This window comes from Parus major, chromosome Z (genome assembly GCF_001522545.3).
Source record: "Parus major isolate Abel chromosome Z, Parus_major1.1, whole genome shotgun sequence".
NCBI classification, from domain to species: domain Eukaryota; kingdom Metazoa; phylum Chordata; class Aves; order Passeriformes; family Paridae; genus Parus; species Parus major.
The window spans coordinates 31,865,614-31,886,458 of NC_031799.1; the positions used below are offsets into that span (position 1 = coordinate 31,865,614).

The following is a 20,845-nucleotide window of genomic DNA, read 5'->3' on the forward strand; positions in this document are numbered from 1 at the left end:
TTGCACACATACACACCAAGAATTTTATTTCTTGTCACAGTGGTACGTTCAGGGCAACTTTTCCAGAAACCATACAAAAATTACAATGGAGAGGAAAAGAAAATACACTTCTCTATAAAAAATGTGTACTATTTCTGTAGTAAGATACTGACATTGGTGAATTGCAATTTCCAGGCCAAAATATATTCTGACCATGTTTCAACTTATTTCTCCATTTGCCTGGGGGAAGTCTATGCTTTTTTGAGTATTTTGCTTCCCATTTATGCTACACAACAATTTGCTTTGACAATGCTGTTTAACCCTTTATTATACAACCAGGTACTCAGCATATCTTAGAGTACATTTACATAGTGGCAGCAGCTGAAATATTTTGCATACTTGTAAGGGTTAAATCTTTGAAGCCTTCCTTTGCTTTTAGTTGTAGGCTCTGAAATCCGACTCTGTAAGTGATAAATCTGAAAAACTTCCTGAGAAAAAAGTGTGCAAGCGCATCCTAAAACACTATCAAGACCTAATCCGAACCCAGGTCTCTGATTCTTATCTTGCAATTCTTATTATTTAATTCAGAGAAAAAAGAAACAAGCAAAGAGGAATGAGACACCTGATTCAGGTATGCTGGAGCCTCAGCACATCACAGAACACCCAGAAACATCTCATTAGCCCATCAATGTGTAGAAGTGCTCTGCAAGGAGTGTGTCAGTGGATGGGTCCAGGCTCTGCTCGGTGGTGCCAAGCAACAGGACAAGTCAATGGGAAAAAGCTGATGCACAGGAAGCTCCACCTGACCATGAGGACGAACTTCTTTACTGTGCAGTGTCTGAGCACTGGAACAGATTGCCCAGAGAGGGTGTGGAAGTCTCGATCACTGGGGTTATTCACGAACGATCCTGTGCCATGTGCTCTGGGATGACCCTGCTTGAGCAGGGAGGTTGGACCCGATATCCCATTGTGGTCTCTTCCAGCCTGACCCATTCTGTGACCTCTACGGTTCGCATGTAAACAGGATCTAAACAGCGCCGTGCTCCTATGGCTGAGGAAGGGCAAGGATCCGCTGGACACCCGGGCATTTCCAGCATCCCTCGCTCAGCACCTTGGCTGGACAGCAGGTGCTCCAGCTGCATGTGCTCCCAGCCCCTGAAGACGAAGGCTGCAGCCGACCCGACAGCCCGTCACCTCCCGCTGCCGCCTTGTCCGCTCCGGCACCCGCACGGCGCATGCGCGGCCCTGCGCCTCGGGCGGGCCAATTCAAACGTGCCCCTCGCCCCTTCTCCTCGCTGGGGTAGCTGTGGCGCTGTGACGTCATTGCACCGCGTCCTCTTTCTTCCCTGCGGTTTCCGGCGCTCGCCCGCGCCGCGAGTGCAGCGGAAAGTTTTCATTTGTGTGGTTCACGGTGTCGATCCTCTCCCCTTTCCCGCGGGCGGGTCGGGGCTGCCTGAGCCCGCTCCGCTAGGCGTGGACCTTCCTCTCCCCTCGTCGTCCCCGCGGGAGGAGCGGTGAGACTTTCGGCGATGGCTTCGGGGGGCTCGGAGGCGGCGGCGCAGCGGGTGGCAGAGCTGGAGGAGGAGCTGCGGGGGCTGGCGGAGCGGCTGAGCCGCTGCCAGGTACCTGAGCGCGGGGCGAGGGCTGGCCCGGGGCCGAGCTGACGCGTCCCGTTTGGGACCGCGGGTTCGCGTCCGCTCCCGGCGGTCAAAGAGGAGGAGCAGGGCTGTGGGCGCCCGTGAATTAAATCAGCTTGGGCCCTTGTCCTCCATGAAACCACCTGTCCTGAAGTTGTTTTGTTCATCCTTCCAGAAGCCACGGTTCGTTTGAATTCAAATGACAAAAGTCCCGAGGTACTGCCTTGTGCAACTTAGGGGGAAAATGAACAGGATTTTAGAGGATTTTAAGTCTTGAAGGAACCTTTGGAGTTAATTTTATCTCTCCGCCAACCTTGCATCAGGATTAAATATACCCAAGCTCTTTCTGGGAATTGAGGGCTTAATGAGTATCTATGGGTGTACTTTCAAAAGTTCCTCTGCGTCTTGCCCTGTGGCCTCCCTTCCTAGGTACACTTCCCTATTTTTTTCCAGTTGGTCGTTCATTACTGATAGGTGTACTTATGAAAAACATAAAAGCGTTGGTAATGTGAAGTCCTGTTCTAGGCGAAAATTCTCTGCAAAGCACATGGATTACACCAAAAGTATATTCTAGAGAGGAAGGTGATACCTAATGCTGCAGGTAACAAAACAGTATTTTCACCTGGGATGTGGTCTGGTTAAAGCCATGAAGGTCTGGGCTGATGGAAACATCCATCTGAAAGTCTGTAGAGGTGCCCTGCTTCAAGCAGCATTGCTATTGGTGACGTGACAACTGGTGTTGGATTCCTCCCATGGGTAGAATCAAGACTTCTTGAGAAAACATTCTGCATAGGAGATCAGTGGGGAGAAGGACCTGCCAGTGAAAATCCTGTTTGGAAATGCTGAACAATGCCAAATGCTTTAGGGATATCTTCGATGTCTTGTGAGAAAAGTTGAAGAAGCTCGCTATAAATATATGGTTTACTGATCCTGGTATGCAGATGTGCGCTATCTGACAAAATTTGGTGGAGGCAGAAGGAAGTCCTGTGCTCTGCTCATTTGCTAGTTGAACATAAACTATGTATTACTAAAACCTTGTAGCATATAGTATTTTTGAAGAGTGTTGTACATACTAGGAACTTTGAAGAAACAGTACAAATATGAATTTCTGATCATTTTGATAATTTGATGTTATAACTTGGTAACTACAAATTGTAGTTAAGCATCTGATTTCCCCTTTAGATTAATTTCAATTATGTGTCTATTTCTACTTGTTCCTTGATGAACACACTCCACATGTGTTGAAGTCAGCGAACAGAAAATGTTTTCAGATGTATTTATTTTAAGTTTCTTGCATATTATTTTGCCATTATTGGATCTTTGTCTTTTGTCAGATCAAACACCTTTGTGAAGAAAGCAGACAAAAAAAGAGCAGGAAGATGGTTACTCTTTTTGAAAACAGAACCCAATCAGTGTCCTGCAGTAATCTCTCCAGCTTTAGGTAGAATCCAATGCATAGCAGCCTTCTAATGAGAGGGGATGCATGTGTTCAGGATTTATTTCAGATTATTAATAAAATAAAAAAAAAGTGAAGCAACAACCTAACCTCTAAGCAGAGATTCTCTCAAAGCATGCAGTGTAGGCATCTACATGCTTTACCATTTTACTAATCTATCAATACAATTGACAGGTTTATGCTTGTGTATGTTACATAAAGAAGGGGGAAGACAAATTTTAGTAAGTTAAATAAGTCAAAATTATAATTGCCTTGTCCATTTGGCAGCTTTTTCAGTATGGCATTTATCTAAGGTGATTAATTTTGTAAAGAAAGTTTTGTGAAGATATTCTGAATTTGAATGGGAACTAAAATGGCTTGATTTACTGAATGGACTTCAGTAAGATTCTTCAATGGTTTGAAAGTCAGCTCATGAAATTACTTGTAGATGGTTAATCTATTTTAAGGTCATATTTCATGTGAAAAGTTTTTGCAAAGACAAGTGCTTTGAAGGCATAAATATGTATGGGCAATGTTAATGTGTTTTTCTAGCGTCTTTGCAGCTGAAATACAAAGTTGTTGCTGACCAGCTAATTTCTTGAGCATAATTTCATTTGATCTGCTGTGGTTTACTTTATTTCCTTTAGTACTAAGAACTTTTTTTGTTTCTGTGCAGTCTCCTAATATTTGCAGGTCTTGTTAATCAGAATTGTGAAACCATCTAGGTTGGAAGGGAATTCTTGAGAGCATCTGAGAGCATCTATTGCATCCCACCCTAGAAGAGATTGCCTAGGACAGTACCTAGTGAACTTTCGAGTCCTGGAGACTGCAACCCTTCAGCGTAACCTGTGGAGGTGTATCACAGTAAAAATGTTTCTTTTTTTCATTAAGATTGTCTTCTGTGCTTTTGGGTGGGGTTGTGTCTTTCATAGATTGCCTCAGCAGGCATTTTGGATAGAAAAGTTGTGTAAATGTCATTAGAAAAGATGTTTGTGAGAGGTTGTTTACTTTTTATCCAGCATCTGGATAAAATTCCCGAAGTCCCTAAGTCTCTTCTTCTTCCTTCTTCTCTTCCTCCTCCTCTGGCTCATAAACTGTATTTCCTAAAAAACCTTCCCAGCTGAAATCTAGTTTAATAGTTTAGGACTGTATCAGAAGGAAAAGATTAGTCTTAGGTATCTGTTGAGGTATTAGCCTATTGGACATTATTTTCCCCAAAGAAAAAAGACATTTATCAAATGATTGAGGCTAAAGTTTTAATGGTTTCTAAACCAAACAGTTTTAGCAAACAGATGTATGTATCCAAAAGTGATTTAGCATCTGAATAAATTATGGTATGTTTCTCTTCTACACACCTTCTTGGACTATTATATTCAATGTCATATAAACTGCACTTCTGAAATTAAATCTTTTCTGGGAACTGGCATCTGTTGATAGGGAGTCTGTTGACTAAATACATGGAAGCCTTCTTTGGCTAATGAAGCTCCTGAGTGCTAATGCATACTAGCTTTGCTCTAACTTCAGGTATTTCAGGCATCTGTTTCTCGATGTTGTTTCTTTCTGTGACAGAATTCTGGAGAACCTGACTCTTAGTTAACCAAGATGGTGGCCTTTATGTTCAAAAGAAGGTTATTATTCATATTTATTCTTTTCTTTTACAGTAACAATTCCCAAAGAGTAAAGGTGACTACAAGGATCATATATGGTATTTTTAATACTTCTTTTTTTCCATTATTTTCTGAAGGTCAGGTTCTTCTACTAAGCTTGACTTCTGCATGTTAGTTTGGTAGTATTTGATATTTCCTTTAATTCTATTCAAACCATTGTAGGAGTGTCAGTCCTAATAAGCAAGATCTTGAAGTAGAGCTTGTTAAAAGCACAAATTTGTTGCAGTCATTCTGCGAAAACTGACGTTGACATATAATTCTGTGGTGGAATTTGCAAAAATGAGAAAGCCAAATTAAGAATAAATAAATAAATAGTTCAAAGTTCCCAGATTGTCTACTGAGAAGCCTTGTATAAAGCTAAGGAGGTGTACCTCTGTAGTATGCTGTTTTTGGAAAATTATGGTTGTGTCTGCAGTAAGTAATTTTGTAATTATTTTTAATTTCAGAAATTTTAATTTCTTATTTTATTTGAAAATTACTTGAGAAGTAAAGTTATGGCTCCTGAAAACAACTGAAAACAGAAAATGGGTTCTTATTTTTAAATTTCTTATTTTCTGTGGCACCTTATTACATTTCTTTGATGGGCTTGATGTTGTTGGAGGGCAATAGAAAGATGAAGGTCAAATAATAGTAAGTCATGGTACATCTTGTCTCTATTACTTTTATTAACTGCTGCATTCTATTTCAGGGTTTTATGCTGCTGTCTACCACCTCAAAATATCAAGATCTTCAGTACCTATGTTCTTATTACTCTCAGGAGTTTTTGCTTTTCATTGTTGTTTAAAAGATCTGGCTTGTGTTTTACTTCCATCTTGTTTTCCCTTGTGGTTGTGTATTTTTGTGGGTGGAGATGGATATGCTGTTTTTGCAAAACCTAGTGGCTCCTGGTATAGGAAATTAATCTGGTTTTTTCCATGTGCTTGTTTTGATATTTATTGGGTTTTTTTCAGTAAGAGGGAGGCTATATCGCTGGAAGCTCATTCTATCGGTGGAGTTTCTGAGCCAAGATTACCTTCTTTAGCTTTATTTGCTTTCTCTTTAGTCTTGTGTGTTTCTTTAAACCCCATTTAGGTCTATAGAGATCTGTAGCATATTCCTTGGTGTCCTGTAGGGAAGCTTCTTTTGAGGAAAGATAGTTCATTTGATGTAAAATAATGTGCATTGCTAAATTGGTGATTGATGTCCCAGCTCTCAGGTTCTAGGATAGACACTTTCATGCCCCCATGTTCTCTAACTGAAAAGATAGGAGTAGTTCTTCCATGTATTCTGTGATAGGAAACTACAGCAAATCCTTGCTTTGAGCAATACAGTGATTCTGGATTGGATTTTCCATGTCAAACAGACATTTCCATCAAACAGAGTGTCATATATTGATGGTATTACAGAAAGTTGGAAGAAGCAAGCACATTATCTTCTGGTTTTACTTAAGCTATTGGTGATAGTCACAAGACAAGTTTGATTTGTTTAGCTCAATTTTGTATTTACCAGCCTAGGATGTCTCTCTTCGTTGAAAATGCTGTTTTGAATTCAAACAAGTGTCTTAACAGCTTACCCATTATTAGTTTCAAAAAACCAAGATGCTGTAAGTCTTCCTTCATTTTACTTATTGTGGCTTTTTGATTTCAAAGGTAATATGGCATGAAATGTCTGCTAAAGTGATACTGTGTTTTCCTTACTGAGGACTATATTTTCTAACTTTGTGGTTCTACCAACTGTACTCTTGATCTCTTTTTTTTTCTTTTTTTTTTTTTTTTTCTTTTTTTTCTTTTTTCTTTTTCCCTGTGTAAAAATACGTGTTGTAGCTCATGTGCCTTTTCAGTGAGTGACAGTAACGCCTAATCCTTTTCTATGTTAGGAATTAAGTATGCCATTGCATGTTACTCTGCCCAAAAAGTAGTCTGCCAACTGGCAGCAGTCTCCAGAGCATACTGTTTAGCCAAAGAAACCATACTGGTTTTCAGTTTACAAGTGCAGTTTATCCACTAAATAGTAGTTTACCATTAGTCAAAAAGCTAGGAGCTGATCAGTATAACCTGTTAAAGGTTCTTCAGCAGTAGATTCAGCAGTAGCATTTCAGCATTTTTGTAGAAGGTGCTAAATACAAATGAGGAATAAAGAGATCTTCCAGTAGCTGCTGCTGCTTTTGCTTCTGTTTATTACCAGGAATTGGAAAGAAATCTTGAAGGACGATGTATATATCTCCAGGCATTTTTGGGTAAAAGAGAATCCAGAAAGGTGGTTCCTACTTTGTGGGAAGTGGAGTGGCAGGGGTTTCTATTGTTTCTTGCCTTGTTTCATGCTGTGTTTCCTGCGTATTATGAAAAGCTGTGCATAGATCTATTTTGGTCTTCTTGTTCTGTTTTATAGTGTGCTTGAAGAAAAAGAACAGCTCTTTGTGGGCAATGGAACTGTCTAGTTTTGATCACTTTCTCTGTCAGGGAGGGTTGTAAAACGTAGTATTTGCCATCACTGATAACAGAAAATATTTCATTAGCTGTAAAAACGGGTCCATTTATTCATTCTGGACCAATTTAATACCCAGCACACCCACTGAAAATAATGTAGCCTTGATACTATGTATTTATATGTAGTTTTAACACCTCCCTCCTTTATTTACTAGTAAACATGAAAAATACATTGACTAACACACTGAGATACTGTGTTGCTTCATAATAGGTGACTAGATATTGCAGATACATGTTGATGATACACATTAGAAATATTCTTAATATCTGAGAATTGAGAGTAACAATAAATTGGAATACCTCAAAAAACACAGAACTTAAAAGAATATAGTTCTTTCATGATGGTGTATTTTTATGTTGACTTTGTTCTTATCTGTTCAACTTTGTGACAAAAGTTGAAATTTTTATAAAGTAGGAGTATGAGAATTTGAATGTGTCAGTATTTCTTCTAGACAACTGATATCTATACTATTCTTTTGAAATGGAGCAAAGTGCTTAGTGCTTCCATTCATTAAATGCTAATTTCCTTTATTAGTGATTAAGCCAAGACCACATATTTATTGGTGCCAAGGGATGCCAGCTGTTTTGTGCTTTGGGTGTTTTTTTTGTTATTTTATACTCTTATATTTTGCCATAAGGAGTGTAAATCACATGAGTCTGATTAGTACAGGTGTTGTTAATAAAGGCCTTACTCTCTTTGTATTATATACAGAAATAAGTGTTGTTGAATACCCAAGTTTATTTTCTTCTACCTTTTTTTTACTTCTGACAAATTTTAGCTAAGTGTAGTAAGTTTTTTCATACCTAGTACTCCTTTTGAAAAATACTGGTTTAGAATATAGAAGTAAAACTGAAGATTAACTAAAAGTGATCTTTCAAAAAGAAAAAAAGCATATTTTTGTACTTCATAAAGTAGTTCCCTATTCACAGTATGACTGAGTGTGAATATTTCGCCCATCATGTCAGTGGGAATTTAAAATTTGGTGTAGAGATTGTAGAGTCATAGAATAGCTTGGGTTGGAGAGACCTTTAAAGATCATCAAGTCCAGCCACCCTGGCCAGGAATCTCTTTTGTAGGTCATGGTGCTTAAAACCCTACCCATGGTGTATATGGAGGGGTGATCAGTGATGGGGGATCTACAGTCTTCTTCTGTTGCTACAACACCTTGTTGTCCACACTTTCTTTATGTCCAATCTGAATCTTAGCCCAAATTTAAATATTTTTAAATTGAAAAGGTACAATTTAAAATTGTTGAACCTTCTCCTGTTACTTATGGCGTTGGTAAAGTCTGTCTTTCTTACAAGTGCCCTTAAGATATTGGAAGGCTGCAGTCAGGAGCCTTGTATGCATTTTCCAGGCAGCACAAACCCTCTTTTCATCCTGTTTTCAGAGGGAAGGTGTTCCATGCCTCTGGTAAGTTTTGTGGCCCTACTATGGACCTGTGCTGACGTGACCATGTCTTTCTGGTGCTGGGCACCGTACTCCAGGTAGGGTCTTACAACAGCAGACAAGAGAGAGAATTGTCTCCCATGATGCAGTGGGCCCAGGATACAGTTGGCTTTCTGGTGTGCAAGTGCATGCTGCTGGCTCATGCTTAGCATTTTGTCCAGCAGTTCATGCAGGTCCTTTTCCACAGTACTCTCAATCAATTAATTCCACAGTCTGTATTGATAATGGGATTCAGGTGCAACACCTTGCACTTGGCCTTGTTTCAACTTTGAGATTTTCAAGCCTGTTGATAGTACTGCCTCTGGATGTCATCCCTTCCTAGTGATTTAGAAACTGCAGTGTTTAGCTTGGAACTGTTTATATCATGATGTAATTAGGAAGATACTAAACAGTACTGGTTTCAGTATAAACCCTGGAGGAACACTACTTTTGATTGGTTTCCATGTGGACACAGAGCTGTTAACTGTAAACCTTTGGACAAGGACATAGACCCCATTCCTTATTTATCTAATAGTCCATCCATCGAACCCATTAGCTTTCCAATGAAACAGCAAGAATGTTGTGGGGAACTGTACCAAAGGCTTTATGGAAGTGTAGGTAAGTGATACCCATAGCTCTTCATTTATCCACAGATGTAATCACTCACTTTATAAGATCATTACATTATCAGGCATGGTTTGCCCTTGGTGAAGTATGTTGCCTGTATCTAAGTACCTTCTTGTCATCTGTGTGACTTGTCATTGTGTACTGGTTTGAAAGCAAACCAGTGAGACATTCCAAGTCAGAACTACAATTTAATAAGAAAATGAAAATAAGGGCAATCTTACAGAAACAGTGTCAGAGTCAGGATACAACCTGACACCGTGTTGGTCAGGGTGGTGGTAGCAGTCTCATTAAATGGTGGACGTGGTTCTGTTGAAGCAGTGATCATGTAGAAGGGTCTGGTGTTTCTCTGAAGGTCCAGTGATGGTTACAGAGCTCCTTTCTTCTGGGAATACAGTAGGTAGGGCTGCCATGTGTCCTGGTGAGGTTGGCCACAACAATCCTTTAAAACTTTAGGGTCCCCTGATGCCAGGGCAACCGAGGTGCAAATAAAAGGAGCGGGTTCGATGAAGTGCCCAAAACCAAAAGAACTTTAATAAGAAAAAATGAAGTAGGGACAATGCCCATAAACCACACACATATAGGGATAAGGACCTCCAAAAACCAGGACTAGGGGCGGACACAACAATATATAGGGTGGGTCTGAGGGGCAGGTCTGAGGGCATGGGTCCAATCACAAACTGTGAGAAATATGCAAAATATTCCAACAAATAATGACCAATTGGGGGAGAGAACTGGGAATGTTCTGGAAGCATAACCTTTTTTTAAGGTTAACCTTTTTATGAGGTGACTTGATTAACGTGTTAACTGTTATAAACCCTTAAACAAATGCGTCACAGCAGGGCTGACTCCTGTACCCGTGGTGTTCCAAACCTCAGATTATATCCAGGTAGGAATGCTTGGTTCCTCCCCCTGGGCAGAGCATCTCACAATGAGCTGATGTAATTTTTGAGTCATGCAGTGGGGCTTGACAGCCCATTAACAGAGATGGCCCCCTGGAGGGAGTTAATCAGGGATGAGTCATGGAGGAGATAAAGAACACTGCCACACCTGTTTTAATAGCTTGTGAGGATGGTAATAAAATACATACTTTTGGTTACAACTTACATTGTAACCTAAGGCACATAGTTCCCAGGACGACCTGTTCTGTGATTACACTGGGCACTATGGTAATGCTTGCAGATTGGTGGTTCCCATGTTCCTTTTTACACTTTTTAAAAAAAGACATGGAATTCCCTTTCCTCCAGTTACTGGGGGACTTTGCCTCACTGCTATAGGATAGACATGAGTGAAAAAAAAGTACCTGTTATGGGAACAACAAACCACTGCTTTTGGCAATAAAGGAAGTTGCATTTTACCTGCAGAGATTTAGGCTCTCGTAGTTTTTCCAAATATGCTGAGGAGGCCTCTAGAACACATTTTGATGTCTCTGTTTATATCCTGGTTTAGGACAAATTCGGGAGAAAACTTCTGAATGGGGTTCCTCCAGAAAGCAAATTCAAGTGCTTTGGGAAAAAAGATTTCTTTGGAGAAAAGTGAAAAAAATTGTTTGTTTAACAGAAATTGAATAATATTAAACAATAAAATCTCTCCCGGTTCAAAGAGATGGCAAATCCAGAAAAAGTCCTTTTCATGTGGTGTAGCTTGGCTCGCTCAGGTTATCAGTCCCACTGGTGCTGAACAGTGCCAAGGCTCAGGTCCCAGTGAGCCACCAGTGTGAGCTCCCGGGGTTTGTCTGGGTCTTCAGTCCAGAGCAGGTTTGTACAGTTCCAAGAAAAAAGAAAACAGTCTGGGGAGCTTCTCTGCCTCAGCTAGCTGAAAACTAACTAACAGCAAAGGAGAGCTCTGTCCCTCTGTCTGTCCGTGCTGCAGACAGCGCAGTCCAGAGAAGGATGTGGGGCAGTGAGTGCCATTTCTGAACACAAACTGCGGCTTCTGCTCCCCCCCTTCGCTCTCAGAACCAGCCTTAAAGTGCAGAACTTAACATCCAGTGTAAACAGAACAGACAATTGGGGATACAAGCATCATAAACTCAGCCCAGGACAGTTCACCATATTGTTACAGATTCAACATGGAGGAGAATGACTGAGTGTAGCAGGTTTAGTTTTCCCATCTAATTATTTTGGTTTGGGAAGGAGGTTCTTGAAGAGTGACTTCAGATAGTCTTGTCCTTTGCTGTTATTGAGAGTGCACTGTTTCAACTATTTGAAGCTTAACTCACAACTTAAAATGTGTGCAAATATTCTCCTATTTGTCCACAATTCTACAGGATCTGGAAAATACTACAATGTCGTTTCAGGCACAGTTGAAATAATGGACCTAAATTGCCCTTGGTTAGTTATGGCAATGCAGAGGGAATATACCCATAAGTATGCATATGGTTATATTGTCTATAAAATAAAATTATTTATGCATTCCCATATTCTTGAATTCATTAAAAATCATGAGTGCATTATGATTGTATTAATCCAGAGCATTACATTTAAACAAAAATAACTCTGAGAGCTGTGCCTAAACTTTTAAATTATCCTGTGCTCTCAAATAAGTGATGGAATTGTTACAAGAACTCTCAGAATTGTCATGCTTCCAGAATGCAGTTATGTGACTTAGAAAATTCATGTCCTACCCAATTCTGTGCATCTTCCATCTAAATGACTTATATGACTGCAGTTAGTTTTAATTGAAGTAGTTTAGAAAGTTATAGCTTGGAATGAAAGCTGGCAGATTACTTATCCTGTCCTTGATCCAGAAAGGGATTAAAAGAAAGCTTTTGATTTCTCACATTTTCTCCTTTTTGAAAAGATTTCCTGCATTAATTAAGTGCTGCATCTCCAATATTGAGTACTCAGAAAAGCAACTGCTCATAGAAGGCTGTTCCAGTGAATGAAGGGAAACACAGCATCATGTGTGCTCACTGAAGAAGAAAGTAATTTACTTTTTGCTATTCAGTGAGGCTGGCGTTGTGTGTAATAGGTCCACGTCTATCTAATAAGTTCTGAGTACCAGTGAATTGATGTTTATCTTTGTCCATTCCTAATGTGATGGTACTGATCTGCCTTCAGTGATGTTAATTTTTTGATTATGCCATGACCAGGAAGTACCTTTTATTTCCTGCCAGTTGATGCCACAATAAGCCAACTATTTATGCCAATTAAGAATATATAATGAAATTACTCAGTTAAGTTCATTGCTGTGTTTTTGTTATGCTGAAGAACTAATCTGAGAGTATGCTGATTAAATAATGTGTAATGACAGCATCTTTTAGTATAAATTGGGTGGTACTTTTTTCCTTAGACCACTGTTAGGGCATCAACATTGTAACAGTGACAATACGGTATTATTTTTGTGGTGCATGTGTGTGTTCAGCAGAGTAATAAGTTAGGATTCAGTTTGTAAAGGTGGTGTGTGTGTGTGTGTGAATATATTTACACACAAGTGTAAGTAAAGCAGTATTCTGCATTATCCCTTTGAATCAAATGTATATTTGTTGCAAGAACTACCAACAGAGACAAGATAACAGTAATTTCGTAGAATAGAAAATTATGCATGGAATATACAGGAAACTTTTTTTTTTTTTACTATAATACATTTACATTTTGATTGTATCTCACTTAAGCTGCAACATTGACGAATTGAGGGGACACGGAAAAATAGTCTTGTTTGCTGATGAGGTCTCTTAAAAAAAGCAGTCAGTCTGGTCAAGTCACCTACAGCTCTCTTGCAAATTTATATGTGATAATTAGATGTTAACAGTGCATACTATCTGTGAGTGACTTCTGTGAACTTATGAACAGTGAAAATAACAGGATTATTTTGTGTGTCTTAGGTTCTAAGTTTTCTTGTGTGTAACTGATCAGTCTTCTGGTGAATGTTTAGGTTGTTTAAAAGCACAGCACCTCACACATGGATTCTCTCAAGAGTAAGGGTATTTTTTGTTGTGACAGCTTAGCAGGACTTGGTTGTAAAGAGAATACCTCTTATTTAGGAATGAAATATGTGACTGGAAAACACAAAGAAACACTGGCACAGTAGGGTAAAGAGAGTCTGAACTGACAGTATACAGCAGTGTAAATTTAAAAGTCTTGCGAGACATCAAGAAAGAAGCAAGTCTTGTCACTTACATGTGAAGTATACATATAAGTATACAGCTTGATAAAAGACTTCAGCTGTTTAGTTGGAAGTGTACTAGTCTGTCCTAGATGTTAGGGGAGCCCAGAACAATACATAGAAAAAAAGTTCTTGCAGGTTATTCAGTGCTTATACCAGCCAGCCAGGTTATTTTGTGTGTTTCCCCCTCATGCCCCATGCCCTGTAGTATTTTGATTTCCATACAGTTTTTGCCAGCCTGACAATCATGTGTTTTGAAATACTCAATTCATAACACAGAAAATTTTCGGTATGTAATTATTACAGAGTTCTTAATAAAAAGTAACGAATAAAGTAAACCAATAGCTCCCTCTGTCCTTCCAACTGCTTTATTTTCCCACTTGGGGATAAGGACTAATTAAATAACTAAAATGAGAGTTTGTGTCCTGTATTTTTGTAGTGATGATTGGAGAGGCAGGGGTGGCGAAGAGACTGTTTGGATTGATTGTGAATAGGTTGGGGTTTGTCTTTCATTTTTCTGCTCTGAGGATATTCTCTTCCAGATTTGAGAAGATGAATAATAAGTGAATAATAATTTTTAGTGCTGTAAAGATTTTAGGTATGAAAGGAACACTTAACAGTGGTTAACATGCTTAGAAATAAAAGTGAAACATCAAAGAGAGTACTGATTTCAAATTTCGGATAACTGAAATGCTTGATGTATGAATTTATGTTAAAGGGGAGAAGTTTTTCATTTTATCCTTGTTCTCAACAGTGTGTGATATAAACCTAAACACAAAACTACACTTACTTGTAAATTTAATACTCAACTTGTTATGAATGTATACTTTCTGTAAGATATAAAAAAAGAAAAAAAATATACTGCTTTTGCTTTTGGTACTTGTTTCACTGCTAATTTAGAAGTTTTACTGCAGTAAATTCAGTATCATTACTATAAAAAGAATGCCAGCTAATTCTCCTTGATAAAGCAATATAAAAATTTTCAAAAGATTCTATGGTTCTAAGTTTCCATTAGACAAGTAACTGCAGTATTGATACAGTTTTAGGTACTTTTGATATCAAATTGCCAGTGGAATACTTATGCTTGGAATTCCCTTCCAAAAGGAAGATAAAATGTTTTAAATAAGGATATTTGTCTTTTCCTGCTTAAAGTCAGAGGCATTCTTTCTTTTTGGATTTCTGCTGATGTTTTATAAATTCACAGCTTCACTTGAAAGCAAATACTCGTGCTGTAGCTAGTTATGCCATATAACATTTGTTAGTGGCTTATCTATTGCCAGTGTTTCTGAGTTTGCTGCTGTTAAAAATCAGTAAGAAAAAATCTTTAGTTTGCAAAGAACTCTTTCAAAACCTAAGGTAAGTCTGCATTTCTGTTTGACTTTCAGTATGATGAACTACAATCACTTTCACTGTAGGCTGAGGGGAAAGATGTCAATTTTCAGGGAGTACACAATGTGCTCTTTTCTTTTTTCAGAGTATTTTTGTTCTTGCATGCAACCTTGATTTCAGGGTGAGCATCCTTATCTGACATTAGATACGTTGTAAATAATGAGTAATTTTTGCTAGCTTTCAAATTACATCTGTATTCTGCCTTTATATAAGATCTCAGCTGTTCAAGGTACACTTTTGCTGACCTCTTGAGCTGTTAACATGCACTTGAGTAGGCTGAATATTTTTTGGGTAAGCTGAAGATTGATATATCCCAGGCCTTGACAGCTGCAGTGTTTTTCTGTGCCAACTTCAGACAGTGTAAGTAAGCAGTCTTTTTTCCATAGAAATTGTTTGGCTCCCAGGGCCATACAGGGAAAAGCTTTACCAAGTCCATGAATTCTGCCAAGAGCTTAAAAAGACTATTTAAACTTCTTTTCCTCTTAAACCTTAATTTCTAACTAATACTACTTCCATTATACAAAATGCTTAATTAATCTTATTACTTAGATTTAAATGAAATAGCTATTAAAATGTTTGGCATTTTAAAGATAAGAAAATTACATATGGCAACTCAACATTCTTTAACTAAGTTCTTAGTAATGTTTTGTTGTCATAATGAAAAATTTTGTATGTTTCTGTGTAAACTTTCTTTTTGTGAAAAAGGTTCTCTTCACTTTGGATGAAGTAGTGGTTTTCTGTTTGTTTGACTGGGTTTTTTTTCTTCGCTGGTAACATTATTTGAAGATGCATTTGCGTCATTCTTTTGGCAGAAGTACACTTAGGCAGGACATTGGTTAGTTTTGTGTGCATTTAGAGAAGTTAAGAGTATGTATTGAGTACATAGTGAAAGGTGATTTAATTTAGAATATCTGTTGATATAATTGCAGCATTACTTTATGGTTTGGGTATATTCATAAATTCTTAATTTGCAGTAGTAACTTTAAATATCAGTTTGTCATCATAAAAGATAAATAACATGTATTGAAATATCATTGTTTTGCAGTTTTGGAAATTCCAGTGACTTTTTACTTACTTCCATAAGATTTGTGAAGGCTTTGGTTTGTATTTTGAAGTCATGGTTGTTAGTTGTTTAACATTTAATGGACACCTTTTTGCCTATTTTATGTAGCTGTTTCCTTGAAGTTTGTTTAGTGCCCATTCAATATTCCTTATTGCAAAGGAGATTTTTTTTATTTTACAGTTAGGATGAGTTTTTAATGTTGTTTCATCTACTGTTCTTTTAGCACAGACAGGAGTGTCACAGAACTTAGTTATGTAAGGAGTGGCAATTTCACTGACATGAATACAAATTTGTGGCTGATTTTACTCTTTGGACAACTTAAAGTAGACTGTGGAATAATTACAGGTTAAATTAAACTGAAGAGTTTAAAAAGATGGTTTCAGAGTGTTTGTGTTCTCATTAGGAATGTTTGTTGAAACCTCATATATTTATATTATCAAAGGAAGATTTTGAAAAGTTTAGGTAGAAATTCAGTTTTCAGAGGGTCAATACATGCTGTATACTGAGCAAAAATTATGGGATGAATGTGAAGACTTCCCTCTTATTGTACATATATAGTAATACTTGTTCGTTAGGAACAATTCAATACCTGTTGCTGTGGTTTTCCATTTTTTTTGGTTTTTCTTTTTGTAACGAAGGAAAGCTGTGCTTAGAAGTATTCGTCTGAAGGTTATATGCTATTCTGTGTTCTTGGGATGCCTCAAACTGTTTCCTTGCTGGGACCTGAAATGTCTACAAATCTGCACAGTAGAATCTGCAGACACCCCTGGTTGTAGGGAGTCTCATGGTGTTTGATAGTGCTTTTTAGAGTCATAGAGAAGCCCAAGGGTCTCAACTCTTCTAATATATATAACAAAAAAAAGCAGAAAAGCCAACAGCTGCTTCTGTGGTTTTGTGTTTAGGATAGTAAAGGGGAAAGTTAAGGAGGCATGCTTATAAGCAGATCTAAGACTTTAAACAGGCAAACAAAACTAACTAAACATAGCTCATGAGACCATCAATCAGCATAAGAAACTTTTGACTGTTTGCTTGACTCAAGATTTCTGAGTGTTTTCAGGTAGAATACTATTAGCCCTTTGTTCTGTTGTGTCTTCTCTCTGCTGTAATGGTTTTGTGGCCTTCAGACTAATTTCTTAGTGATTTATGGTAGTTTAGTATAAAATACACAGTGAGTTCTGTATTAAATATATAAAAATGCTCAAACACTATTATCATGTAATTTCTGATCACTTGAACAATTTGAATTAAAATTATTTTAAAATTGGAGTAGATACAGTGGTTTATTTCTGTCATTATGATTCAAAGATTTCCTTATACTGAAAGGCAGCAAGTCTGGTGAAGGGCCAAGAACACAATTCCTGTGAGGAACATATTGTGAAGCTGGGGTATTTTAGCTTGGGGAAAAAGAGTCTGAGGGGTAACCTTGTCTGTCTCTTGACTGCCTGAAAGGAGGGTGCAACCAGGTGGGGATCAGTCTCTTCTCCCAGGCAGCCGCTGACAGAACAAGAGGACAATCTTAAGCTGTGCCAGGAGATGTGTAGGTTGGACATTAGGAAGAATTTTTTCACAGAAAGGGTGACTGTGCATTGGAATGGGCTGTCCAAGGAGGTGGTGGAGTTGCTGTCCCTGAAGGTATTTAAGGAAAGACTGGATGCCATGATCTACCTGACACAGTGATGTTTCGTCATAGGTTGGACTTGATGATCTCAGAGGTTGTTTCCAGCCTAGCTGATTTGCTGTGTTGATACACTACTGTGAAATGACTAGTGCCATTTTGGCTGGAAGGACTATTGATTTAATGTGCTTTGAAATAATTAAAAAGAAATCACATTTTCATTGCTATTGTTTAGAGAGTTTTAGTCTGGATTTGTGGTTTGTTTTTTGTTTGTTTGCTTTCCCCCCTGACTTACCAGCATAAACACAAGATGTTTTTAGATGTTAAAATTACTCCGAATCCAGCTTCTGTGTACATCTTAGTGCTTTTTCAAAGCCTGCAGCAGTTCTTACAAAGAGAGGGAGATGGTGTCTTTTATTTTAAGGACATGAAACAAGTGCACACTTTTAGAGTCTTTCCCACTGAAACAAAGAAGTTCAGTATACTGTGTGATAGCATGAAATGAGGGATTGTACTTTTTTCTTTTTACTTAGTAGCCCATTTAATACAGAGCTTAGTGTTTATCTTTTAACTTAATTCTGAACTGAAAGTTAACCTATTTTTAGCACTTGTACTGAACAAAGACTTGGATACTGATGCAGAGTCATTTGAGTTACTAATTTTATGGTGTACAGTCCAGGTGTTGTGCTACCTTTTTTCAAAAATGGAAGTAGTGCACCATAACCCAGTTAGTTACTGTTGGTTTGAATACAACAGGGTCACTTTTGGTTTTTAAAAGAGTGCTTACACTAGTTACCCAATTTGGTTAGAGAAAGATTGTGGGTTTTTCAAGTGTTTTAAAAATATCTTGTTCCTCATTTCTTTATGCACAAAGTCTTTTGTTAACTGTTTGATTTTGTTTGGAAAGTCAAGAAACACAGAATTTTAAAAGCTGTGCGCAACCTGTGAAAGACAGTTGAAATTTTTCTGGTTTTAATAAAGATGAGTTCTTTTTGATGTAGTGCATTTTGCTGATAATGGTCTTGAATTATAAGATCTTTTTGGCAATTTGTTTTTTAACATTTAAATTTGACATTAGAAAGAATTTCTTGTCAGGCATTGGAACAGGCTACTCGGGGGGTGTGGGGATGTTGCCATTCCTGGGGTATTTAAAAGCTGTGTAGATACAGCATGTAGGGATTAGTGGTGCATATAGCAATGTTAGGTTACTGGTTGTATGCCTTGACCATAAATGTCTTTTTCAGTCTAAATGATTCTCTATTTCCAAAACTCTAGTAGATATATCTGCACTCTAATTATTTTTGCCTGTTGAATAGGCCTAGCTGCCAATATGATGGGTTTGGCTTATTTGTTCCTAATTTTATGTTAGACCGTGTCAGTCGGTTTCATCCTAGTCTGGACTCTGGTTTATGAACACATATTTTCTTATTGGTCTTCATCTTTTGCTGGTTTTTACTTTTCTCCTCTAACATTTTTGTATAATTTACACATGGGTTTAGATTGTAAAGTAACAAATATTGATGCTTCCAGTAATAAAATCATATTGGAATAAGAAGACACCAGTGAAAAAATAACAACTAATGTGTAGTAGAAAATAAATATGTGGGAAAGATTTTAGCTGACACCTGGTTTTCACAAACTTTCTGAAGTCTGTTTGTAAAGAACACTGTTTTCTTGCTCTCACTTGAGCTTTTTTTTCTGAAACTTCTGTATACTGCAGGTTAGGTGAGTGTGTGTTAGAAGACTCTTCTACTGTGTATTTTGAAACAAAAAGCTGCATGTGGTAGAACTTAATCTTGAAGCAGGTATTCCTTGAAGCAGACTTAGCATTTAGTAGAAATTGTGTCAGTTTCAGAAAAGCAAAATATAGCAGCCTTGTTTGAATAGTGTAACTTCTGCTGCTGTATGTTGCACTGCATACTATTTTAATGTTGATTATGAATGTTTGTTTTACTTCAAAATTCTGTATGGTTAAGACTTTGTATATTCAAGAGAACTATTTGCTGTGTTTTTGTCATTCATGGAGCAGTGGGTAACTTGCAGGGAATTCTCACTAGAGTAGGGCTTTCTTGGCAATTGTCTTTTGAATATGCTCAGTATAACTTATTTTTGTCGGTAAAAGGCATTATACATGTAATGTGTTTTTTCTTCTTTTTTTTTTCCTTTTTCTAAGGCTGATAAAGCATTTGTGTGGTCTCTTTGGAAACATCTCCAAGTGTCCAAACCAGATCTTACTCAATCTGTCAGTTTGGTTGTAGAAAGGTGAGTTTGAAGATTTAATATTCTACTAAAATCAAAAAACAACCAACATCTCCTTTTGATACCATATTTTTTATCTTTCTAATTGAGAACTATGTAGAATTCTAAAAATGTGTTGAAAAAATTTAATTGTTACATTTTGTCAAGAGTGCCTAGAATAAATTGCAAGTTTTCTTCTTTTTTGATGCAGGTTGAAGCCGACTTTAAAATCTGTTCTCAGTGAGATTGCTGTGCTGCAGTTTGATTCGTAATTTTTAAATTACGAATGTACAGCAATATTTTGTTTTCCTGTTGAAAGAGCAGGAGGAGGAAAATGACTGGTAATTTTCCAGTGTAATAAGCTGCTGGATAACAGTTGTATATAAGTTATGTTTATCTGAATTCTTGAGGAAGTGAAAAGCTAAGACTTGGTAATAGAAGACATAATTATCGTAGGATCATAGAATATGCTGCACTGGAAGAGGTCAGGATCATTGAGTCCTGCTCCTTGCTCTGCATAGGATCCCCCAAGTGTTGCACCATGTGCCTGAGAGCCCTGTCTGAATGCTTCTTGGACTCTTTCAGGCTCGTGCTGTCACCACTTCCCTGGGGAACCTCTTCCAGTGCCCACCCACCCTCTGGGGGAAGAAGTTTTCCCTGACTGTAAGAGCTTCCGTCTCCATTAACAAACAGGATCTTACTTCTGCAGCTTATTCCTCTGAGGATAGTAATGGTGAGGATTTCTTCATGGTACTTACTATTATCTGATTCCTATAATTGTTAGCTAATTATCACAGTATTCATTTGATTGTTTTGGGATATTGATATTTATGAATTCAGATATTTTGTAGGCCAAAGATAAGGAGAATGTGAATGAAGTGGCTGTCAGTATTGCAACTATTATTTTAAGGTGCCATGAGTTCCCTCTTCTTAAATGAAAAAGGGAATTTTTTAAAAAGAGAAAAAAAATGGATTTTAACTCTTTTTAAAGTCGTGCCAATTTTACTTGGGAAGTTTGTTACAGATTCATAGGGGGTCCTGTCTCCTTTGGGTTTCCATAGAGTGCTTTGACCTTAGAAGGCATGTTTTGTTGTTCACACCTTTCCTTTCTGGACTTCACCTGTACGTGTTCTTTCACTTGTGAAAATATAGCATTAACATCTTTGGCTGGGAGTGCATTTCGCAGAATCATGGTAT

At 37.9% G+C, this 20,845-nt stretch overlaps 1 protein-coding gene across 1 annotated transcript in view; it reads left to right on the forward strand.

Annotated features, from left to right (window-relative positions):
* Positions 1-745: 745 nt before the first annotated feature.
* CNTLN (centlein) overlaps positions 746-20,845 on the forward strand; it is a 192,034-nt gene continuing 171,934 nt past the window's right edge. The window contains 2 exon segments of the mRNA XM_033511379.1: positions 746-1,601; positions 19,584-19,672. Coding sequence (XP_033367270.1) covers positions 1,509-1,601; positions 19,584-19,672 — 182 coding nt within the window. The 5' untranslated portion in view covers positions 746-1,508.